General features: G+C 39.1%; 2 protein-coding genes across 5 annotated transcripts in view; one reads left to right on the forward strand and one right to left on the reverse strand.

Annotated features, from left to right (window-relative positions):
• Positions 1-10,304, reverse strand: part of osbpl8 (oxysterol binding protein-like 8) — a 200,896-nt gene extending 190,592 nt beyond the window's left edge. For all 4 annotated transcript variants that reach the window (XM_061913980.1, XM_061913983.1, XM_061913979.1 and 1 more), the window contains exon 1: positions 10,027-10,304. The gene's annotated coding sequence lies outside the window, so the exon portion shown is untranslated. The remainder of the gene's footprint in view (positions 1-10,026) is intronic.
• A 4,080-nt stretch (positions 10,305-14,384) lies between these two features.
• The window catches only part of zdhhc17 (zinc finger DHHC-type palmitoyltransferase 17), a 90,879-nt gene continuing 78,113 nt past the window's right edge, over positions 14,385-27,150 (forward strand). The window contains exon 1 of the mRNA XM_061913989.1: positions 14,385-14,486. Within this exon, the coding sequence (XP_061769973.1) occupies positions 14,424-14,486 (63 nt within the window). The 5' untranslated portion in view covers positions 14,385-14,423. The remainder of the gene's footprint in view (positions 14,487-27,150) is intronic.

Genomic DNA, 27,150 nt, shown 5'->3' on the forward strand with positions numbered 1-27,150 from the left:
AGTGTGTAAAGGATATCACCACATGGGCTCAGGAACACTTCATAAAACCACTGTTAGTGACTACAGTTGGTTGCTACATCTGTAAGTGCAAGTTAAAACTCTACTATGCAAAGCCAAACCCATTTATCAACAATATCCTGAAACGCTGCCGGCTTGGCTGGGCCCGAGGTCACCTAAGATGGACTGATGCAAAGGGGAAAGGTGTTCTGTGGTCTGACGAGTCCACATTTCAAATTATATTTGGAAACAGAGGACGTGGTGTCCTCCAGAACAAAGAAGAAAATAACCAATCGGATTGTTGTAGGCGCAAAGTTAAAAAGCCAGCATCTGTGATGGTATGGGGTGTATTAGTGCCCAAGGCATGGGTAACTTACACATCTGTGAAGGCCCCATTAATGTTGAAAGGTTCATACAGGTTTGGGAGCAACATATGCTGCCATCCAAGCAACATTATTATGGACGCCCCTGCTTATTTCAGCAAGACAATGCCAAGCCACGTGTTACAACAGCGTGGCTTGGTAGTAATAGAGTGCGAGTACTTTCCTGGCCCGCCTGCAGTCCAGACCTGTCTCCCATCGAAAATGTGCGGCGCATTATGAAGCGTAAAATACGACAGCGGAGACCCCGAACTGTTGAACGACTGAAGCTCTACATAAAACAAGAATGGGAAAGAATTCCACTTTCAAAGCTTCAACAATTAGTTTCCTCAATTCCCAAACGTTTATTGAGTGTTGTTAAAAGAAAAGGTGATGTAACACAGTAGTGAACATGCAAAAAAAAAAAAGTTTATGAGTTTGAATATCAAATATCTTGTCTTTGTAGTGCATTCAATTCAATATGGGTTGAAAATGATTTGCAAATCATTGTATTCCGTTTATATTTACATCTAACACAATTTCCCAACTCATATGGAAAAGGGGTTTGTAGATTATTGTCAATAAACAGGTTTAGATTCGGCGATGACGTTTCTTAATGGAGAAGCACGTTAATGTTTCTTGAAGGGTTGTCCCGATACCAAAATGTATTTCGATACTTTTCTAAATAAAGGGGACCACAAAAAATTACATTATTGGCTTTATTTTATCAAAAAAATCTTAGGGTACATTAAACATATGTTTATTATTGCAATTTAGTCCTTAAATAAAATAGTGAACATACTAGACAACTTGTCTTTTAGTAGTAAGTAAACAAATAAACGCTCCTAAGGTATGCCGTAACATATTATGTCATTTAGCTACCAATTATTTTGTCAACATTATAAAGGACAAACTGTAAAAAAATGAATATTAATCTACTTGTTAATTTCCGGTAATATATGCTGTTTTTCTGTTTTAACATGTTCTATCTACACTTCCGTCAAAATGTATTCATCACTTTTTCTTGTTTGGATGCTTTACATTAATTTTGGATGATACCACAAATCTGGGTGTCGATCCGATACCAAGTAGTTACAGGATCATACATTGGTTATAATCAAAGTCCTCATGTGTACAGGGACGTATGTCCTGAGTTTGAAAACATAATATACATTTTTAAAATCATAGTAGTATCGACTAGATACGCTCCTTTACTTGGTATCATTACAGTGGATGTCAGGTGTAGATCCACCCATGGCGTTTGTTTACATTGTGACGCCTGTGAGCTATTGTATCAGTTGTTTAGCCATTCCTCGTTCTCCAGTGTTAATATGCTTGCAAGAAATGTCCTTTATTTGTCACCGCAGAGGCAAGGATTAGGGATTTAGAAGTTGCTAAATCCCTGCTGACTGCGGATGTGTCATGTCTTTGTGATCATGTCTGTTTAGTTATGTTCTGTTTTGTTTTTTGACTCAATTAGTTCCTGTTTTTGCGCACTCTTGTTTGTTTTGTCACCATGACTACCAATTAGTTTTTACCTGTCATGTCACGCACATGGTTCATTTGGACTCATGCACCTGTTAATCACCACAGCATTTAAGCCTGTAAATGCCAGGCAGTCAGCCTGGCGACATCACCATCTACCACTTCCTACACACCAATGTTATCCATGCTGATGATCCATGCTCTTTCTCGGTCCAAGTAAGTTTTGTTTTATGTCCATAGTTTTGCGCTTGTGATAGTTTTATTTTCTTAGCCAAGTTTTTTGATCCTCTACTGAGAGCGCTTTTCGTTTGTACCTTTTTTTTTTTAATCAATAATAAAATATGTCAGTACCTTCACGCCATGTCCGTTCCAGTCTATTTGCACCACGGGAAAACAAACCACACCAAAGTCCACGCCCTGACAGGATGGATGTTAGCCGCTAGCTACCTAGCCATGTTTTAAAGCATCCCGAGGGTGTTTCAGTGTTATAAGTTCACCTTCATTGTCAGTTTTTAGGCCAAAATGCGTCTGTTCTCCCTTTTCTGTCTACACGCCGTGTCTGCTTGTGAGTACTCGGTGTGTGTGCACTGCCGAACATGTTTCTCTGCAAGTAAAACCAGCTACAAACAAGGTATAGTATTGATTTTGATTCATTAGAACCGCGGTACTATACTAATACCAGTATACTGTATAACCCTAGTTTCTTGTTATTATGTTAGCATGTAATGCTGGTCCAGTCCATAATTTTATCAATTTATGAGTATTAATCCTGTTTTTTCGAGCATTCTAATTTAATACGGTAACATTTACAGTCAAGAGTTTTACAGCGGCTTTCAGGACTAATGTTCATGTGCATGGAGTCCGACCGCCAGTAAACACGCATGCATGTGGCGATTGTCGAGGCTGGCAAGGTTATCAAGTTCATTTCCGTTTATCATCCTATGGATGGACTTAGGGTGTAGTGGCAATAAAACAGTCTCGTTTGTTACGTCAAGAAATACTGAGGTCCAACAACTGATTGGTAGGCAGAGACTTGGCAGCCAGAGCTGGATTTGAGTACCACAGGACAAATCCACAATGGCAATCAGTTAATGGACTTTGGGCGCCGAGAGAATCCCAGCAGAGTCGAAAAAAAAACAACGTTCTGCCTTTGGCTTTCTCATAGATGTATGAGCCAAACAGAACTGGTGTATTATGGAAGTAGTATGGACATAGGGCTGGGCGATGTGGCCTTTTTTTAAATATCTGGATATTTTTAGGCCATGTCACGATACATGATATGTAACCTCTGCTTCCGGATTCGTTGTACCTGTGATCTTGTCCTTTCGGTCATCACCCCAAAGCTCATGACTGATCGAACCGATCCACTTCATTTAATAACAGGCACTACAGTGGAATACGGCCTGGCTCCCCTTGAAATGATAAATATTGTCCAATGGGATTAAAAAGCCTGTCTGTGAGACGATCACCTGACACAGCAAACTAAGAGTCATGACTTGTGTTGACTCTCCAGGCTCTCATCAAAGACAGTAGATGACTATTTCCATGCTGCATATTTGCAGGCTCCCTAGCTGCCTTCTAACTGGAACAAAGTGCCGCCATTGTTATCTGGGCTCTGAGAAATGAGGAACCTCGTTTGCCTGGCAAATGTGCAAAGTCCTGCCGGCTTGAGCTGCGACTACACACGCATGTAGCGTGTACAGTTCCACAGAAGTGTTGGCTAACCATGCAAATGTGCGGGGAGTTGGAAAGTGAGCACCGACAACCTCCACCATGAAGACACTCCGTTGTTAGACATCAGTCAATCATTCACCTTGACAAAAACTCGGCATGTTTTCATTGCTCACAACAACTAACCCTAACCAATAAAGAAATGGATCCCCAAGAGTTTTAGTTGTAGTTTTTCTTTAACTGTCGTTGCTAAAAATATTTGTTTTTAAATTAAAATCAAGGTGAAATAACTGAAAACATGTATTATATTCTAGTTCCTTCAAGATAGACACCCTTTGCTCCAATTACTGCTTTGCACACTCTTGGCATTCTCTTGATGAGCTTCAGGAGGTAGTCACCTGAAATGGTTTTCACTTCACAGGTGTGCTTGAAGCTCATCGAGAGCATGCCAAGAGTGTGCAGACCACTACCCTTAGAGATAGGGTGAACTAAACAACTTTATATCGACAGATCTGAAGTTGATCTAGAGATTTAAGCGTTAGAAAAAAAAAAAATATATATATATATAGTTGTGGAGGGAGGCGTGGCCTGTGGGCCTGCAGCAAAGCGGGGTGTGCCAGGGCCGGCCTTCAAATCAGCAACAGGTGCACAGATGACCCGTCTGGGCCTGGTTATCTGACCACCTGTCGCTGGACTCTCACACTATTATTTTAGATATACTATGGACTGGACTCTCACTATAATGTTGGATCCACTATGGACTGGACTCTCACTATTATGTTAGATCCACTCTGGACTGGACTCTCACTATTATGTTAGATCCATTATGGACTGGACTCTCACTATTATGCTAGATCCACTATGGACTGGACTCTCACACTATTATGCTAGATCCACTATGGACTGGACTCTCACACTATTATGCTAGATCCACTATGGACTGGACTCTCACTATTATGCTAGTTGATCTAGAGATTTAAGCGTTACAAAAAAAATATATATATATAGTTGTGGAGGGAGGCGTGGCCTGTGGGCCTGCAGCAAAGCAGGGTGTGCCAGGGCCGGCCTTGAAATTAGCAAAAGGTGCACAGATGACCCGTCTGGGCCTGGTTATCTGACCACCTGTCGCTGGACTCTCACACAATTATGTTAGATATACTATGGACTGGACTCTCACTATAATGTTGGATCTACTATGGACTGGACTCTTACTATTATGCTATATCCACTATGGACTGGACTCTCACTATTACGGCGTGGCGCAGTGGTAGAGTGGCCGTGCGCAACCCGAGGGTGACTGGTTCAAATCTCACCTACAACCAACCTCGTCACGTCCGTTGTGTCCTGAACAAGACACTTCACCCTTGCTCCTGATGGGTGCTGGTTGGCGCCTTGCATGGCAGCTCCCTCCATCAGTGTGTGAACGTGTGTGTGAATGGGTAAATGTGAAAGTAGTGTCAAAGCGCTTTGAGTACCTTGAAGGTAGAAAAGCGCTATACAAGTACAACCCATTTATTATGTTAGATCCACTATGGACTGGACTCTCACTATTATGTTAGATCCACTATGGACTGGACTCTCACTATTATGCTATATCCACTATGGACTGGACTCTGACACTATTATGCTAGATCCACTATGGACTGGACTCTCACACTATTATGTTAGAGCCAGGATGGACTGGACTCTCACACTATTATGTTAGATCCACTATGGACTGGACTCTCAATATTATGTTAGCTCCACTATGGACTGGACTCTCATTATTATGTTAGGGGGTGGGGGTGACTCTGCGATCCTCTCCAAGGTTTCTCATTGTCCTATTGGGTTGAGATTTTCATTGCCCTGATGTGGGCTCTGAACCGAGAATGTAGTTGTGGCTTGTGCAGCCATTTGAGACACTTGTGATTTAGTGCTATATAAATAAGCAATGATTGATTGATTGATTGACTTATTTTTTGACATTTTTGTGACTGAGACCCTTTCGGGTCATCTGGATCAAACTTGAGGGAAGCCCCGAAGGTTAAAAAATATTTATATATTATGAAAGTTTTGTTAAGGGATGTAACGTTATGAAATGTCCTATCAAGGTTATCTTGACTAAAAGGATGACGTAATAATTACAATCACGGTATGGTTGAATGTGCTCAAAAAGTATTTATACACACTGAAATCTTGGACCTAGTTGTTCAATTGAATATGAAATAAATTGAATGAACACACAGTTAGAAAAGTCAGCATTTTTCATCTTGTGTCTTTTTCCCGGTCTTCACTGACAATGCTTTATCTCTTTGAATGGCGAAACTTCAATTGTGCTAAATATTGCTTGGTACTGTAGCACTTTAAAATGCATTTAAATGAAAACCGTGTGAAAAATAACAAAACATATATATATATGTACACACACACACATATATATATATATTTATTTATTTATTTATTTATTAGTATGTAGTGAGCCACCGATTGTGCAAGTTCTCCCACTTAAAATGATGACAGAGGTCTGTAATTTTCATCATAGGTACACTTCAACTGTGAGAGACAGAATGTGAAAAAAAATCCAGGAATTCACATTGTAGGAATTTTAAAGAATTTATTGGTAAATTATGGTGGAAAATAAGTATTTGGTCAATAACAAAAATTCAACTCAATACTTTGTAATATAACCTTTGTTGGCAGTAACAGAGGTCAAACGATTACTATTGGTCTTTACCAGGTTTGCACACACAGTAGCTGGTATTGTGGCCCATTCCTCTATGTATATCTTCTCGAGAGCAGTGATGTTTTGGGGCTGTCGCCGAGCAACACGGACTTTCAACTCCCTCCACAGATTTTCTATGGGGTTGAGGTCTGGAGACTGGATAGGCCACTCCAGGATTTTCAAATGCTTCTAACGAAGCCACTCCTTCGTTGCCCGGGCGGTGTGTTTGGGATCATTGTCATGCTGGAAGACCCAGCCACGTTTAATCTTCAAAGCTCTCACTGATGGAAGGAGGTTTTGGCTCAAAATCTCACGATACATGGCCCCGTTCATTCTTTCCTTAACAGGGATCAGTCGTCCTGTCCCCTTAGCAGAAAAACAGCCCCAAAGCATGATGTTTCTACCCCCATGCTTCACAGTAGGTATGGTGTTCTTGGGATGCAACTCAGTATTCTTCTTCCTCCAAACACGACGAGTTGAGTTTATTCCAAAAAGTTATATTTTGGTTTCATCTGACCAGATCACATTCTCCCAAATTCTCTGCTGTATCAATCATGTGCTCTCTGGCAAACTTCAGACGGGCCTGGACATGCACTTAAAGGCCTACTGAAACCCACTGCTACCGACCACGCAGTCTGATAGTTCATATATCAATGATGAAATATTAACATTGCAACACATGCCAATACGGCCCGTTTAGTTGACTAAATTACAATTTAAAATTTTCCGCTGAGTTTCTTGTTGAAAACGTTGCGGAATGATGACACGTCTCGGGTTGTAGGGGACATATTAGCGCAGCACGACTTGCGGCTAAAAGTCGTCTCTTTTCATCGCGCAATTAAACAGTGTTCTGGACATCTGTGTTGCTGAATATTTTGCAATTTGTTCAATTAATAATGGAGAAGTCAAAGTAGAAAGATGGAGTTGTGAAGCTTTAGCCTTTAGCCACACAAAAACACAGTGTTTCCTTGTTTAAAATTCCCGGAGGGGAAGCTTTACTATGGATCAGAGCGGTCAAGCAAACATGGTTCCCGACCACTTGTCAACCAGCAGGTTTTGGTGAGAAAATGGTGGTAAAAAATCACCTCTTACCGGAGATCTGTGGAGCTTGCGCCGTCCATGCAGGTGCCGTGACTTCCCTCAGACACTGGCATCAACACACCCGTGGACACACCCCTCCGACTATCAGGTACTATTTAACTCACTAAAAAACGAGCAACACATTACAAAGATAAAGGATTTCCCAGAATTATCTTAGTAAATGTGTCTAAAAACATCTGAATCGCTCCCAATGCAATCACCTTTTTTTTTTTACCTTTTATTTATTTTAATTTTTTTTTCTAGTCCTTCGCTATCAATATCCTCAGCCACGAATCTTTCATCCTCGCTCAAATTAATGGGGAAATTGTCTTTTTCTCGGTCCGAAGAGCTCTTGCTGCTGGAGGCTCCCATTAAAAAATAATGTGAGGATGTGAGGAGCCCTCACACCGGTGACGTCATTGTCTGCTACTTCCAGTAAACGCAAGGCTTTTTTATTAGCGACCAAAAGTTGCGAACTTTATCGTCGATGTTCTCTAATAAATCCTTTCAGCAAAAGTATGGCAATATCACATAATGATCAAGTATGACACATAGAATGGACCTGCTATCCCCGTTTAAATAAGAAAATCTCATTTCAGTAGGCCTTTAAGCAGCGGGACACATCTGGCACTGGAGGATTTGATTCCCTGTCGGCGTAGTGTGTTACTGATGGTAACCTTTGTTACTTTGGTCCCAGCTCTCTGCAGGTCATTCACCAGGTCCCCCCGTGTGGTTATGAGATTTTTGCTCGCCGTTCTCATGATCATTTTGACCCCACGGGATGAGATCTTGCGTGGAGCCCCAGATGGAGGGAGATTATCAGTGGTCTTGTATGTCTTCCATTTTCTGATAATTGCTCCCACAGTTGATTTTTTTCACACCAAACTGCTTGCCTATTGTAGATTCACTCTTCCCAGTCTGGTGCAGGTCCACAATTATTTTCCTGGTGTTCTTCGACAACTCTTTGGTCTTGGCCATAGTGGAGTTTGGAGTCTGACTGTTTGAGGCTGTGGACAGGTGTCTTTTATACGGATAACGAGTTCAAACAAGTTCCATTAAACAGCTAACGAGTGGAGGACAGAAGAGCTTCTTAAAGAAGAAGTTACAGGTCTGTGAGAGCCAGAGATCTTCCTTGTTTGAAGTGACCAAATACTCTTTTTCCACCATAATTTACAATTAAATCCTTCAAACTCCTACAATGTGAATCCCTGGATTTTTTTCACATTCTGTCTCTCACAGTTGAAGTGTACCTATTATGAAAATTACAGACCTCTGTCATCATTTTAAGTGGGAGAACTTGCACAATCGGTGGCTGACTAAATAATTTTTTGCCCCACTGTGTATATATATATCTATATATATATATATATATATATATAGATATATATATACACACACATATTGATATATATATACACACACACATTTATACATACATACACACACACATATATATATGTACACACACACACATTTATACATATACATACACACAGATATGCACACACACATGCATATAAGTGTGTGTATATAAAAGTGTGTGTGTATATATTTACAAACAAATATATATAGACCCGTATATATATACATATATATATATATATATATACACATATATATTTACACTCATATATACACGTATATATGTATATATATATATATATATTTACACACACAAATATACACATTATATATACATATATATATATATATACACATTATATATTTATGTGTGTGTGTAGACATATATATGTGTAAGTATATATGTGAGTATATATGTATGTGAAGAATATATGTATACAATATACATATATATATAGATTTATATATATACATATATATACATACACACATATATACACACACACATATAGTGTGTGTGTATGTATACATATATAAACACATATATATATATACACACATAGAGTGTGAATGTTGTCTGTCTATCTGTGTTGGCCCTGCGATGAGGTGGCGACTTGTCCAGGGTGTACCCCGCCTTCCGCCCGATTGTAGCTGAGATAGGCGCCAGCGCCCCCCGCGACCCCGAAAGGGAATAAGCGGAAGAAAATGGATGGATGGATGGATATATATATTTACACACACATATATACACATTATGTATATACACGTTATATATATGTGTGTGTGTGTGCGTACACATAAATTTGGCCCCCCGAGTCCAAATAATTTCCCAGGCCCGCTCTTGGCTATAGAACTGTCACTATGTTCTAATGGAGCTCAGCTTGTACACAATTGAATACCTTCGCTACTCAGACAGTCATCAGAATGAGAAGTATTGGCCAACGATGTTTAACACACCGGGAATTTGAAAGGAACTGAGAGAAAAGCAGCAACTTCACCGTGACGGCCCAAACATAGTGTGTTTCTAGAAGCTTAAATCGGGGTATGTTGGTTTTTCAGAGGGGAACAACTTTAATGTCTCTTGTTTTCATTTGAGCAATTATGCTGGCAAACTGGCGCAGAGTCAAGCCTGTGAGTTTATCTTAGTGCAGTAATCAAATCACGGGTTTTCGATACTTTGATTTGAAACGATAATACTTGATATTGGCAGTTTGATCGCAGTTATCGTTGTTACCATGTATCGTTACGTACAGATGAGTGCTCCTCTGGAGCGTAAAAATGAGCCGGGCTAGCTGCCCATCTAGCAGCTGTTTGAAAATAAAAAATATAGTTTAATAGTGAAATGTGTGCTCTTTGTCGTGCGTGGCTCACCTGCGTGTTTCTTCACTCAAAGGTTGGTGGAAGACAAAACGCTGACTCTTTATTTCCGTATTTGAAGTAGCTTCCTCGGCTAGCTGCTGGCTTTTTTTAAATGTGACAGGCGTTCTTCCTCGGTCGCTGCAGCCCGGCAAGGTACATCTTTTACCGACATTCACGTCAATAAACAATTCAAGTCAAATAATTAAATGATTTTTGACAAACAACGGCAAGGACCGGGGAGTACTCCGTAGCTGCTGCTGGTCCACTGCTTGTGTTGTGTCAGATTGACAGAGGGCAGAAGAATGACAACAAACAATTCTGTTTCCGGTTATTATTTCAAAATAAATATATAGGTCAAAAGACAACGTTTACGTTTAGTTTCCCTTTATTTGAAACTATAGTTTTGACACGCACGTAAAAATACTTTTCGTGTTATTTTTCACCACCTACACACGATTTGGGGTTTCTCAACACAATTCGCCTTCACATCGCTTTAATCTGAAAGTCCGGTTTTCAGTATTATATCACTGCCTGTTTCCTCTGGAGCTTAAGTCCTTCCCGTTTTGGTGACAATTGATTTTCCTGGTTCGACATGTATGGACATTAAGTTGTGTCTTTTTTTTAACGAAACCTTTTTATGAACACTTAATTTATGTAACTGAATTTTTTGGCGTTTTTTTTTTTTTTCAAACTTTTTTTTTTTACATTAAATTATTCTGACAATGTCATTGAACAAAAATGTGCGGGCAAAATGTGTGTGATTAAAAATGTGCTTGGTTAAAATTGAGGGGGCAAAAAAAAAAAAAGTGTAAAAAAAAAAAAATAAAACTGCAGAAAACTTCAGTGTAAAAAAAAATCTGCCCAGAAAAATTCTGTGTAATAAAATTCAGTGCAAAAATATTAGTTCAAGACTCACTTCCAGTCTTTTAAGACTGAAACACCTCACTGGCTGTGTCACGCCAAATTTCTTCCCCCCTACAAAAACCTTACCCCCCATTTACTTCCGCGGTCATGATTAATACAGACGTTTTGTTAACGCTATATTATAAAAATATAACACTATATTATGAAAAAATACCGACGTTTTATTAACGCTATATTATTAAAAAAATAAATAAATAAAAAAAAAAAATTTACAAACCCAGGCTATGGGATGACGCATTTACTTCCGGGGTCACGTTTCTTCACGTTTCCTCTTACGTCATCCCATAGCTTGTGTTTGTAATTTTATTTTTTTATTTTGTTATTTTTTATAATATAGCGTTAACAAAACGTCTGTATTTTTATAATATAGCGTTAACAAAATGTCTGTATTAATCATGACCCCGGACGTAAATGGGGGGGAAGGTTTCTGTAGGGGGCGTGACAGCTGCTTCTGAGACGTTCAATTATCAATTATATATATATATATATATATATATATATATATATATATATATATATATATATATATATATATATATATATATATATATATATATATATATATATATACACACACATACATACATAAATTCATATATTATATATATATGTATATATATATATATATATATATATATATATATATATATATATATATATATATATATATATATATATATATATATATATATGTATACGGCGTGGCACAGTGGAAGAGTGGCCGTGAGCAACCCTAGGGTCCCTGGTTCAATCCCCACCTAGTCACGTCCATTGTGTCCTGAGCAAGACACTTCACTCTTGCTCCTGATGGGTGCTGGTTAGCGCCTTGCATGGCAGCTCCCTCCATCAGTGTGTAAATGGGTAAATGTGGAAGTAGTGTCAAAGGGCTTTGAGTACTTTGAAGGTAGAAAAGCGATATATAAGTACAACCCATTTATTTATCATTTATATATATATTTATATATATATGTGTGTATATATATATACATATATATATGTGTATATATATATATATACATACGCCAAAAGGGACAAGCAGTAGAAATGGATGGGTAGATATCAATCCATCCATCCATTTTATATATATATATATATATATATATATATATATATATATATATATATATATATATATATATACATATATATATATATATACATATATATATATACACATATATACACATACATACACACATATACACATTTACATACATACACATATATACATATATATACACATACATACAGTACATATATACATATTTACATTTATACACACATATACACATTTACATACATACACATATATACATATATACACATACATACAGTACATATATACATATTTACATTTATACACACATATATAGATATAAATATATAGACATATATATATATACGTCACGAGTGACACTTCCCCTGTCATCATTTTCAAAATGGAGGAGGCTGATTTCAATACCGGTAATTTGAAATCGCATAAAGGGAAGAAGATTAAGAGCTATTCAGTAGGATTTAAGGTCCAAGCTTACATCACACTCAATTTTTTACTGCATACCTTTGGTAAGTGCCGGAGTGAGAAGAGGTTTTGAAATACTTAGCGCATCCTTACTTTTACCGAATGCCTTTGGTAAGCGCAGGAGTGAGAAGAGGTTTTAAATGAATTAGCGCACCGGCGGCAATTCAAGGAAATACGATATATATATATATATATATATATATATATATATCCATTCATCCATTTTGTACCGCTTATTCCCTTTGGGATTGCGGGGGGCGCTGGTACCTATCTCAGCTACAATTGGGCGGAAGGCGGCGTACACCCTGGACAAGTCGCCACCTCATCGCAGCTCGCCGCGGATAATATATCCAATATATATAATATATAATATATGAATCATATGAATATATGATACATATATTCTACATTTAAGTGCAGTCAAGAGGGAACATACGGTATGCATTAGACCAGGGGTCACCAACCTTTTTGAAACCAAGAGCTACTTCTTGGGTACTGATTAATGCGAAGGGCTACCAGTTTGATACACACTTACATAAATTGCCAGAAATAGCCAATTTGCTCAATTTACCTCTAACTCTATGTTATTTTTAATAATTAATGATATTCATATTTGTGGAAACACTGATCATCTTAATGATTTCTCACAATAAATATATATTTTTGATGACATGTTTTAAATAGGTTAAATTTCAATCTGCACTTTGTTAGAATATATAACAAATTGGACCAAGCTATATTTCTAATAAAGACAAATCATTATTTCTTCTAGATTTTCCAGATTTTTTTAAAAAGAAATACAAGGACTTTGAAATAAGATTTGAATTTGATTCTACAGATTTTCTAGATTTGCCAGAATATTTTTTTTTATTTTAAACAGTAAGTTTGAAGAAATATTTCACAAATATTCTTCATCGAAAAAAAAAGAAGAATTCAATTAAAATGTATTTATTATTCTTTACAATAATAATTAAAAAGAAATACTTGAACATTGATTTAAATTGTCAGGAAAGAAGAGGAACGAATTTAAAAGGTAAAAAGGTGAATGTGTTCAAAAATCCAAAACTCATTTTTAAAGTTGTATTTTTTCTCTAAAATTGTCTTTCTGAAAGTTATAAGAAGCAAAGTGAAAAATAAATGAACTTATTTAAACAAGTGAAGACCAAGTCTTTAAAATATTTTCTTGGATTTTCAAATTCTATTTGAGTATTGTCTCTCGTAGAGTTAAAAATGCAGAGCAAAGCGAGACCAGCTTGCTAATAAATAAATACAATTTAAAAAATAGAGGCAGCTCACTGGTAAGTGCTGCCATTTGAGCTATTTTTAGAACAGGCCAGCGGGCGACTCATCTGGTCCTTACGGGCGACCTGGTGCCCGCGGGCACCGCGTTGGTGACCCCTGCATTACACAGTCTGATGGCTGTCGGTATGAAGGACAAAAGGATATAAGAATATTTAATTCCTGTTAAGCAAACTATGAATAATACAACACGCCGAAACATGTGGCCTTTATCATAGCTACACGTATGTCAAAAAAGTGCGTGAAAATCAGAGGTGTCCAGTGAGGTAAGATGAATTAAATGCACAGACACGTCATTGCTCATGCCAAATGCATTGCGCTGAGTGGAGCGGATCACCACTCCAAGATGGCGTCCGCGCGTCTCGTCAGCGCCAATAGGCAGTAATAGTCCATGCTGCGTCTACTTGCGTGTATGCATTTTGACATCTGGCGGCCAAATGGTGTACGAGGGGGACATCTAGCGGTACAAAAGGGTGTTACAAGCTCGAAGCAGCTCTAAAAACTTGAATCATTCCCAATTATTTTTCAAACCAAAAAAAAATCTCTTTATTGTTTTCGGCGTATTAAAGCGCTAAAACAATAATAATAATAATAATAGTTTGACGTCCGAGCCCCTGTTTCGCAGCCTCCCGTTTCCCAGAATGCTTAGCGCGGCTGAGCAGGGAAGATGGCGGACGTCATGGAGGAGTACGAAAAAGAAGCTGGCTGCGTCCCTATCCTCCATCCGGAGGTATGTCGCGCCCGAGCAAGCACGCCGGCGCGCACGCCGCGCGGTGCGTCGCCGGTTCGGCGTGTGCGCTCGTCGGTCATATGGCTCCATTTGTTCTATTTGTTATTCTGGAAGAGCCGATAACCCCCGCCCCCCCCTCTTCGCCACTGTGGGGGGGGGGGGGCTAAGAATGCTAACAATGCTAATGCGCTAAAGTAGCCCCCGCCCCCTCCATCTGCATTTCCACAAATTTATATATTTGCACTAATTAATTCTTCACATTCCGTCCTTAAATCCCCCCCGTTGTGTGTTTAAAGTGTCGCGTGTCGAGCAGGTCGTTGTTAATCCTCGTAGGCAGCCCGGCTACATAATGTTGTCAGCTCGTACTAATCACCGCCAAAGTGCTCATTACAATGTCTTCAATGTGTTATTTTAGCACCGTGTAATATCTGCAATCTGCTCCCATTTGGCTTGTAATCCCAACATATTTTCGTGGTTATCGATCAGTGGGTGGGCGGATCGATTTCAATATCTGTAGAATCGACAACTAAAGTCGTATCGGTATCGATCTCTTTCTTTCATTGTTGATATTGACATATTGCAGGGGTGTCAAACTCAATATACAGACAGAGGTGGGTAGAGTAGCCAGAAATTGTACTCAAATAAGAGTACTGTTACTTTAGAGATTCATTACTCAAGTAAAAGTAAGGAGTAGTCACCCAAATATTTACTTGAGTAAAAGTAAAAAGTATGTTGTGAAAAAACTACTCAAGTATTGAATAACCTGTTCGTTTAATGATTACGGCAACAAAAAAATAATGCACAAAAACATAAAAATAACAAAGAGCGAATTCAGAGCCAGGAATATCTCTTAAGCAACTAAAACAATAATATATATTAAATAATAGTACATTAAAATAAAAAAAATTAAGGCACATTGAGCCTCAATAACTTAACAGCACCATATGCTCAGTAGGCATTGATTGATTGATTGAAACTTGTATTAGTAGATTGCACTGTACAGTACATATTCCGTACACTAAATGGTAACAACACCCCAATAAGTTTTTCAACGTTAATCAATTACTTAATAAATGACAAAGTCGAGGTGATCTACCTCATTTATACATATACATAAACACACACATATCATATATATATACATATACATGCACACATATATATACATACATTTGTATATACAGTATTTAATTTATATTTATTTATTTTTGTCGTTTTTTTTCACATGTTGAAGGTGTTTTAATGAATATACATGCATGTTTAACACATATAGATTCCTTTCTTTCATGAAGACAAAAATATAAGTTGGTGTAATACCTGATTCTGATTACTTGCATTGATTGGAATCAGACAGTTTAGTGCTGATAACGTCCACGTTTTGCCGTATTAGACAGAAAAGTTCCTCTTTTCTGTCTAATACCAAATGAAAATCGTTGGTTGTTGGCATCTTATTTGTCCAGCTTCCATATTCGTTTTTATACACTTTACAAGAAATACATTGGCGGCAAACTCCGTAGCTTGCTAGCTTGTTTGCGCTGGCTTTCGGAGACTCTTATTTTGTTAGTGCAGGCGCGATGGAGCGGCTCTTTTATTGTGAAGACAGGAACTGTGCGATCAGTCTTTAGGCTTTTGACGGGAAGTACGGTTGAAATAAAAAGTGTCTTTTTTCCTTTACACTTTTGATTGATTGAAACTTTTATTAGTAGATTGCACAGTACAGTACATATTTTGTACAATTGACCACTAAATGGTAACACCCCAATAAGTTTTTCAACTTGTTTAAGTCGGGTTTTACGTGTGACGGTCATGTGACCGCCCGGCTCTGTTTGAATGGTCCAACGTCTCCAGTGATTGAATGTGATTGGTGAAACGCAGGCATGCGTAGTTCCTACTTTGAAAAACCAAAACAAACATTAATAGATTGATTAAAAAAAGTAGCGAGCTGAATGTAGATAAATGGAGCAGAGTAAAAGTAGCGTTTCTTCTCTATAAATATACTCAAGTAAAAGTATGTTGCATAAAAACTACTCTTAGAAGTACAATTTGTCCCAAAAGTTACTCAAGTAGATGTAACGGAGTAAATGTAGCGCGTTACTACCCACCTCTGAATACAGAGTGGGCCAAAATTTAAAACGGAACAAAGCCGCGGGCCAAGGTTGAACAAATGAACCTTTTAATAGGGACCCAAACAAGTTTTGCATTGAATATTAAACAAGCAAGGCTTATATAACTTTATAGTCACATGCAATATCGAGTTTCAAATCATAATAATAATGATTAAAAAATATCAATGGCATACCAAATAAAATTTAAATAAAAATTGGGGAGGGCGGGGTTTGGTGGTAGCGGGGATGTATATTGTAGCGTCCCGGAAGAGTGGGTATTTCCGGGTATTTCTTCTGTTGTGTTTATGTTGTGCTACGGTGTGGATGTTCTCCCGAAATGTGTTTGTCATTCTTGTTTGGTGTGGCTTCACAGTGTGGCGCATATTTGTAAAAATGTTAAAGTTGTTTATACGGCCACCCTCAGTGTGACCCTTATGGCTGTTGATCAAGTATGCTTGCATTCACTTGTGTGTGTTAAAGCCGCATGTATTACGTGACTGGGCCGGCACGTTGTTTGTATGGCGGAAAAGCGGACGTGACGACAGGCTGTAGAGGACGCTAAAGGCAGTGCCTTCAAGGCACGCCCCCAATATTGTTGTCCGGGTGGAAATCGGGAGAAATTCGGAAGAATGGTTGCCCAGGGAGATTTTCAGGAGTGGCACTGAACTTTAGGAGTCTCCTGGGAAAATCGTGAGGGTTGGCAAGTAGTGAGTATCAGTGGTGAATGCAGTGTTACAGAGGCACCGCCGCTGTATAATACCGGCGGGCCAGCTGTAATCTTAATTTGATATTACTTCAAGGGCCAAATGAAATTACACGGCGGGCCAAATCTGGCCCGCGGGCCAGAGTTTGACACCCATGATATATTGTTTGCCAAGCCATTGACTAAAGGCCTACTGAAACTAGGGGGCGATATTTTTAGGCCATATCGCGATATATATTACGATATTTTGCCTTGGCCTTGAATGAACACTTGATGCATAAAATCACAGCAGTATGATGATTCTATGTGTCTACATTAAAACATTGTTCTTCATACTGCATTAATATATGCTACTTTTAAACTTTCATGCGGAGAGGGAAATCACCACTACCGTATTTCCTTGAATAGCCGCCGGGCATGTAATGTGCGCCTGCCTAGAATTACTGCCGGGTCAAACTCACTCCCCAAATTTATAAGCGCATGCTTACTTTTACCGCCGGGACAAAATTGTGACGTCACGAGTGACGCTTCCCCTGTCGTCATTTCCAAAATGGCGCAGGAGTTTTTTTTTGCTTTTACTATGTGTAAACCAGGGGTCTTGTTCCACAGCCATACAGAACACACTGAATGGTGTGATATAAAACAACTTTAACACTCTTACTAATATGCGCCACACTCTGTGAACCCACACCAATATCACCCCCCACCCCCCACCCCCCCTTCTCCGTGCGTTGGTTGAGGTGGGCGGGGTTGAGGGCGCGTGTATAATATAGCCAAGAGTCATGGATACATTGGAATTCTGGGTAATTCTTATGTTGCGTTTATGATGTGTTACAGAGCCAATGTTCTCCAGAAATCTGTTTGGTGTGGGTTCACAGAGTGTGGCGCATATTAGTAAGAGTGTTAAAGTTGTTTATATCACAATCATCAGTGTAAAAGGTATGGCTGTTGACCAAGTATGCATTGCAATCTCATATGAGAAGTAGCGGTATGCATGCGTCTGATTGGCACGCAGATAGCATGGTGTAAAGGTGGGCGCGATGACATGTTGTAGAACAGTGGTTCCCAACCACCGGGCTGCGGCCGCAGAATAATTTTTTATTTAATTTAATTTTTTTTATCACACTCAATTTTTTACTGCATGCCATTGGTAAGCGCAGGGGTGAAAAGAGGTTTTAAAATCATTAGCGCCTGCTTACTTTTACCGCATGCCTTGAATAAGCGCAGGAGTGAGAAGAGGTTTTAAATTAATTAGCGCCCCGGCGGCTATTCAAGGAAATACGGTAAGTCAATTGACCAAAAGTGTATTTATTAAAGTTATTAAGCAATGGCACAAACATTCAAGTCATTTCCAAAACATAAAGCACAAGATTGTCAGACATTTTAAGTGTCAAATAAAAAAGAGCTGGTTAGTAGGAAATCAAATAGTATTTGTCCTTCACTATGTGGTATGTTAGTAAGGTTATGAATTTCTCTTCATTCTCTAGCGCATGGGTGTCAAACTCTGGCCCGCGGGCCAAATTTGGCCCGCCGTGTTATTTCATTTGGCCCTTGAGGCAATATCAAATTAACTTTACAGCTGGCCCGCCGATATTATACAGCAGCGGTGCCGCTGTAACACTGCGTTCACCGCTAATACTCATACTTGCCAACCCTCCCAATTTTCAGTGCCCCTCTCCAAAATCTCCCAGGGCAAACATTCTCCCGAATTTCTCCCGATTTCCACCCGGACAAAAATATTGGGGGCGTGCCTTAAAGGCACTGCCTTTAGCGTCCTCTACAATCTGTCGTCACGTCTGCTTTTCCTCCATACAAACAGCGTGCCGGCCCGTGTTACATGATATATGCGGCTTCTACACACACATAAGTGAATGCAAGGCATACTTGATCAACAGCCATACAGGTCACACTGAGGGTGGCCGTATAAACAACTTTAACACTGTTACAAATATGCGCCACACTGTGAACCCACACCAAACAAGAATGACAAACACATTTCGGTTGAATATCCGCACATAACACAACAGAACAACTACCCAGAATCCCTTGCAGCACTGACTCTTCCGGGACGTTACAATATACACCCCCAGCTACCACCAAACCCCAACCCCGCCCACCTGAGCCCCAACATGAATGAACAATGCATCCCAGAAAAGATCCCAGGTATCTGGCTTGGGCACATCAGATTAGATCAGCGTGTCGCGAACTGAGCAGTAAAAAGGTCTGAATGGTTGATTTATTCATTGTTATTTTATTTTGAAATTTATTAGCCTGTGGAAAAAGTCCATGTTGATATATACCTCAGATGGCTGCAAATAGAAAAGAGGCATTACATTTTTTATTTAAATTTTATTTAATATACATTTTTTTTTTCCGTTTGTTTTTGAAAGTTGATTTTGCACTATTAAGTTATAGAAGCGTTGCTTGTTCCATATTCAGTGTTAAAGCAAATCAGTGTAGCAAACGGAGCAATAACTAACGTTTTATTCATGCACTTTCTCTTGCTACTTGAAGGTTTGAATGTTTGATTCATTCATTATTATTTTTTTTAAATTTATTATTAGCCTGTGGAAAAAGTTTATTTGGACATTTACCTCAGAAGGCTGCAAATAGAAAAGAGGCATTACATTTTTATTTCAATTTGATTTGATATGTCATTGATATTTTATAATTATTATTATTAATATTTGAAACTCAATTTTGTATGTCACTATAAAGATATATAAGCCTTGCTTGTTCAATATTCAATGCAAAACTTGTTTGGGTCACTATTAAAAGGTTAATTTGTTCAAGCTCGGCCCGCGGCTTTGTTCAGTTTTAAACGTTGGCCCACTCTGTATTTGAGTTTGACACCCCTGCTCTAGCGAGTGACTTTACAAATGATGCTACATATTAGCAGTGTTGCTACTTTTTATAGAGACGCTTTCCCCGCCCCACACTTGACAAATTACGGTTGTCTGTTCGACATATTCCCACTTGAAGCCGAACCACCGCCAGACGATCGAAACCCTGCTGTTTTTTTGGGGAATTATGTCTTCCTTCATTTGTTACCAGATCCGCGCCATCTTTCTCTCGTACGGCTACGTTAGCAGCTAACGTTAGCCACGCTGTTGGGCGAGGGTGTGTATGTGACGTGTGACGTGACAGTTTGTGACGTATGTAAGAATGTGCGCCTGCTTGTCTGTGAGAATGACAGACAGGAAAGAGCGAGGAGAGCCTGAAGTGTACGCCCGCAGCTAAAAGTCCTGCGTGAGAACGTATACTCGAATATTACGATATAGTCATTTTCTATATCGCACAGAGACAAACCCGCGATATACCGTACAGTATATATCGATATATCGCCCAGACCTAATTAATATGTAGAAAGGTTTTGTTATGAAACCATCCTGAGCCTTATCTTATTTAGTTCTTATTTTATATATGGGGAGGTATAGCTCGGTTGGTAGCGTGGCCATGCCGGCAACTTGAGGGTTCCTGGTTCGATTCCAGCTTCTGCCATCCTAGTCACTACCGTCGTGTCCTTGGGCAAGACACTTTATCCACCTGCTCCCAGTGCCACCCACACTGGTTTAAATGTAACTTAGATATTTGGTTTCACTATGTAAAAGCACTTTGAGTCACTAGAGAAAAGCGCTATATAAATATGATTCACTTCACTATATATGTTGACCACATAAACCCTGGCAATGGACCCTTTGTGTATATGTATGTTATGCCATTGTTTACAAATGTGTTAAATAAATAACAAAACAAATTAATATTTTGTTGTTTTCTTACTGCACCGAAAATGAACCGAACCGTGACCTCTAAACCGAGGTACGAACCGAACAAAAATTTTGGGGTACCATTATATCCCTAATATATATATATATATATATATGTATATATATATATATATATATATGTATATATATATATATATATATATATATATATATATATATATATATATATATATATATATATATATATATATATATATATACGTAGGTGTGGGAAAAATTACAAGACTACTTCATCTCTACAGAACTGTTTCATGAGGGGTTCCCTCAATCATCAGGAGAGAAACTGTCCTGATGATTGAGGGAACCCCTCATGAAACAGTTTTGTAGAGATGAAGTAGTCTTGTGATTTTTCCCACACCTACATATTGCGCTCTACCACGGTATCGAGCACTATTCTCTGGATAATCCAATCAAGATTTTTATATATATATATATATATATATATATATATATATATATATATATATATATTTATGGCTGAAAGATGTGCGTTGTTGTTATTATTGTCTCCTAGTTTATTCATCCACTTGCTAATATCGTCTTCTAACTGGTTACTCTGTGCTGTGACGCGGTTCCTATTTATGCCACATTTCAGAACCGTGTGTATTATTTTGTACAACAAACGCAAATAATGTATATTTTTGGCATGTGTTCAATAAGAATCCGTCATTTTCCCACCTCTGTTGTGTAGTTATTGTTAAGTCCTCTTATGAAGTCTTTGTCATATATTTTTAGTTTTGCTTGATTGCGGTTATAATCATAATCAACAATTCAAAAAGAAAGTCATACAATCATATTGCCAAATTTCAAGTAAAAACTGTAACATTGTATACACACAGAAGTTACTATGGTGCCCTCACAAACGGATCAGAAATCACACAAACTCGAACAACTATATTTAAGATTTCCCATTATTGTAATATTACTGGCCCTGCATTTACTTGCTATTGATCAATACCAAAATAAGAAATAACCTCTAAAGGACATATATCGTCCATATATTCAATGAGCGCTGTTTGCATCGGTGACATTCTGGAATAATGTGTAACAATTTACTAGATATTGATCTTATTTGGTCTTAATATGAACTAATTTGCATCCATTTGTCCTATCTTATCACGCCCACATCACCCATTGTAGTAATACACCAACAGAAATGGCTAATCATTGCCATATTATTCATTAAACCAGAATAGTACATTTTATTTTTTCCAAAAAGTGTGAATTGGCTGCTTTGATTGGGCCTTCTTCTAATATGGATATGTGTTGGACAGACTTAAACTTTGCAGTGGTTTTGATATACTTTGTATCGTCAGTCCCTACTTGTATATTTATGTTTCCATGTACAGTAATAGGATATTTATGAGAGCATGTCCATGAAGAATTAAACCCATTCAGGGTATTTGTCATGGCATGTTGCCTAAATCCTGTTGTAACAGCATCCTTACGTTATTTTTCTATTTCTGTTTTAGCACCTTTGTACAAAACCAGTGAAGTTGGCACCTTGTTTAAATGGTAAATAAAAAGAGAACACAATGATTTGCAAATCATTTTCAACTTATATTCAATTGAATAGACAGCAAATACAATATATTTCATGTTGGAACTGGGAAACTTCATTTTTATTTGCTAATAATCATCTTAGAATTTAATGGCAGCAACACATTGCAAAAAAGTTGTCACTTTTTGTGTTACATGGCCTTTCCTTTTCACCACACTTAGTAAAGGTTTAGGAACTGAGGAGACACATTTTTGAAGCTTTCAGGTTGAATTCTTTCTAATTCTTGCTTGATGTACAGCTTAAGTTGTTCAACAGTCCGGGGTCTCCGTTGTGGTATTTTAGTCTTCATAATACGCCACACATTTTCAATGGGAGACAGGTCTGGACTACAGGCAGGCCAGTCTAGTACCCGCACTCTTTTACTGCAAAGACACGCTGTTGTAACAAGTGGCTTGGCATCGTCTTGCTGAAATAAGCAGGGGCGCCCATGATAACGTTGCTTGGATGGCAACATATGTTGCTCCAAAACCTGTATGTACCTTTCAGCATTAATGGTGCTTTCACAGATGTGTAAGTTACCCATGCCTTGGGCACTAATACACCCCCATACCATCACAGATGCTGGCTTTCCACTTTGCGCCTAAAACAATCCGGATGGTTCTTTTCCTCTTTGGTCCGAAGGACACGACGTCCACAGTTTCCAATAAAATTTTGAAATGTGGACTTGTCAGACCACAGAACACTTTTCCACTTTGCATCAGGCCATCTTAGATGAGCTCATTCCCCAGTGAAGCCGGCGGAGTTTTTGGGTGTTGGCTGGCACCGAGCTCGCCTATGATGGACTGATGCAAAGTGGAAAAGTGTTCTGTGGTCGGTCGAGTCCACATTTCAAATTATATTTGGAAACAGAGGACGTGGTGTCCTCCAGAACAAAGAGGAAAATAACCATCCGGTTTTTTATAGGCGCATTGTTCAAAAGCCAGCATCTGTGATGGTATGGGGGTGTATTAGTGCCCAAGGCATGGGTAACTTACACATCTGTGAAGGCACCATTAATGCTGAAAAGTACATACAGGTTTTGGAGCAACATATGTTGTCATCCAAGCAACGTTATCATGGACGCCCCTGCTTATTTCAGCAAGACAAGTGTTACAACAGCGTGGCTTCGTAGTAAAAGAGTGCAGGTACTTTCCTGACCCGCCTGCAGTCCAGACCTGTCTCCCATCGAAAATGTGTGGCGCATTATGAAGCATAAAATACGACAGCGGAGACCCCAGACTGTTGAAAGACTGAAGCTCTACATAAAACAAGAATGGGAAAAAATTCCACTTTCAAAGCTTGAACAATTAGTTTCCTCAGTTCCCAAACATTTATTGAGTGTTGTTAAAAGAAAAGGTGATGTAACACAGTGGTGAACATGGCCTTTCCCAACTACTTTGGCACGTGTTGCAGCCATGAAATTCTAAGTTATTTATTATTTGCAAAAAAAATTAAGTTTATGAGTTTGAACAATAAATATGTTGTCTTTGTAGTGCATTCAACAGAATATAGGTTGAAAAGGATTTGCAAATCATTGTATTCCGTTTATATTTACATCTCACACAAATTCCCAACTTATATGGAAACGGGGTTTGCAATAACAATAATTGACCTCTATTATCAACATTACAGTTGTTCAAATGCAGCAATAACTCATAACTGGAAACACAAAAGAATGCAGAAAAATGGAGGGCAAGAAGAGGGCCAGAAATGTGTCCCGTGAAAAACCGTCCGACCGCAACCCTCTAATAACTAAAGTTGCTTGGGTGAATAAGGTAAATTCACCATACCAGTATGTTTTAGCGCTTTCATGGTGAGTTTACTCTCAGATATAAGTTACAACTAGAGATATCCGATTATATCGGACTGCCGATAGCCGATTAATGCTTTAAAATGTAATATCGGAAATTATCGCTATCGGTTTCAAAAAGTAACATTTTTTACTTTTTTGTACGGCGTGGTACACGGACGTAGGGAGAAGTACAGAGCAATTGCGTCCCACAGTCGTACTTGCCAACCCTCCCGGTTTTCCAGGGAGACTCCCGAATTTCAGTGCCCCTCCCGAAAATCTCCCATTCTCCCGAATTTCTCCCGATTTCCACCCAGACAGCAATCATGGAGGCGTGCCTTAAAGGCGCTGCCTTTGCGTGCCGGCCCAATCACATAATATTTACAGCTTTTCACTCACACAAGTGAATCCAAGCATACTTGGTCAGCAGCCATACAGGTCACACAACTTTAACACTGTTACAAATATGCGCCACACTGTGAACCCACAACAAACAAGAAGGCCAAAACACATTTTGTCACAGACAGAACCTTCTCAGTGGCCTAGTGGTTAGTGTGTCCGCCCTGAGATCGGTAGGTTGTCAATCAATCAATCAATCAATGTTTATTTATATAGCCCCAAATCACAAATGTCTCAAAGGACTGCACAAATCATTACGACTACAACATCCTCGGAAGAACCCACAAAAGGGCAAGGAAAACTCACACCCAGTGGGCAGGGAGAATTCACATTCAGTGGGACGCCAGCGATAATGCTGACTATGAGAAACCTTGGAGAGGACCTCAGATGTGGGCAACCCCCCCCCCCTCTAGGGGACCGAAAGCAATGGATGTCGAGCGGGTCTAACATGATACTGTGAAAGTTCAATCCATAGTGGCTCCAAGACAGCAGTGAGAGTCCCGTCCACAGGAAACCATCTCAAGCGGATCAGCAGCGTAGAGATGTCCCCAACCGATACAGGCGAGCGGTCCATCCTGGGTCCCGACGAGCGGTCCATCCTGGGTCTCGACTCTGGACAGTCAGTACTTCATCCATGGTCATCGGACCGGACCCCCTCCACAAGGGAGGGGGGGACATAGGAGAAAGAAAAGAAGCGGCAGATCAACTGGTCTAAAAAGGAGGTCTATTTAAAGGCTAGAGTATACAGATGAGTTTTAAGATGAGACTTAAATGCTTCTACTGAGGTAGCATCTCGAACTGTTACCGGGAGGGCATTCCAGAGTACTGGAGCCCGAACGGAAAACGCTCTATAGCCCGCAGACTTTTTTTGAGCTCTAGGAATCACTAATAAGCCGGAGTCTTTTGAACGCAGATTTCTTGCCGGGACATACGGTACAATACAATCGGCAAGATAGGCTGGAGCTAGACCGTGTAGTATTTTATACGTAAGTAGTAAAACCTTAAAGTCACATCTTAAGTGCACAGGAAGCCAGTGCAGGTGAGCCAGTACAGGCGTAATATGATCAAACTTTCTTGTTCTTGTCAAAAGTCTAGCAGCCGCATTTTGTACCAACTGTAATCTTTTAATGCTAGACATTGGGAGACCCGAAAATAATACGTTACAGTAATCGAGACGAGACGTAACAAACGCATGGATAATGATCTCGGCGTCTTTAGTGGACAAAATGGAGCGAATTTTAGCGATATTACGGAGATGAAAGAAGGCCGTTTTAGTAACGCTTTTAATGTGTGACTCAAAGGAGAGAGTTGGGTCGAAGATAATACCCAGATTTTTTACAGAGTCACCTTGTTTTATTATTTGGTTGTCAAATGTTAAAGTTGTATTATTAAATAGAGGTCGGTGTCTAGCAGGACCGATAATCAGCATTTCCGTTTTTTTGGCATTAAGTTGCAAAAAGTTAGCGTACATCCATTGTTTAATTTCATTATGACACGCTTCCAACTGACTACAGTCCGGCGTGTTGGTCAAGCCTCAGGGGCATGTAAAGTTGGGTGTCATCAGCATAACAGTGAAAGCTAATACCGTATTTGCGTATGACGTCACCTAGCGGCAGCATGTAGATGCTGAAGAGTACAGGGCCAAGGACCGAACCCTGGGGAACTCCACACGTTACCTTAACATAGTCCGAGGTCACACTGTTATAGGAGACGCACTGCATCCTATCAGTAAGATAAGAGTTAAACCATGACAGGGCTGAGTCTGAAATACCAATTCGTATTTTGATACGCTCTAATAAAATATTATGATCGACGGTATCGAAAGCAGCGCTAAGATCGAGGAGCAGCAACATAGATGACGCATCAGAGTCCATCGTTAGCAATAGATCATTAGTCAGTTTTGCGAGGGCTGTCTCAGTCGAGTGATTTGCCCTGAAACCGGATTGAAAGGTTTCACATAGATTGTTAAACGCTAAGTGCTCATTTAGCTGCTCTGCAACAATTTTTTCGAGGATTTTTGAAATAAAGGGAAGGTGAGACACCGGTCGGTAGTTTACCATGAGGTCTGGATCGAGGTTAGGTCTTTTAAGGAGAGGATGAATAACCGCTTTTTTGAATGCAACGGGAACAGTGCCCGAGGAAAGTGATAAGTTTATAATATTTAGCACTGATGGACCTAATAATTCAAAAAGCTCCTTGATAAGTTTCCCAGGAAGTGGGTCAAGTAAACATGTTGTTTGTTTTATTCCATTTACACGTTGTAACAATCCTTCTAATGTTATTTCATCAAAACGAGAGAAACTATTTTGGATATTTGCAGTATCCGCCGTATATACAATC

This window comes from Nerophis ophidion, linkage group LG10 (assembly GCF_033978795.1).
Source record: "Nerophis ophidion isolate RoL-2023_Sa linkage group LG10, RoL_Noph_v1.0, whole genome shotgun sequence".
NCBI lineage: Eukaryota > Metazoa > Chordata > Actinopteri > Syngnathiformes > Syngnathidae > Nerophis > Nerophis ophidion.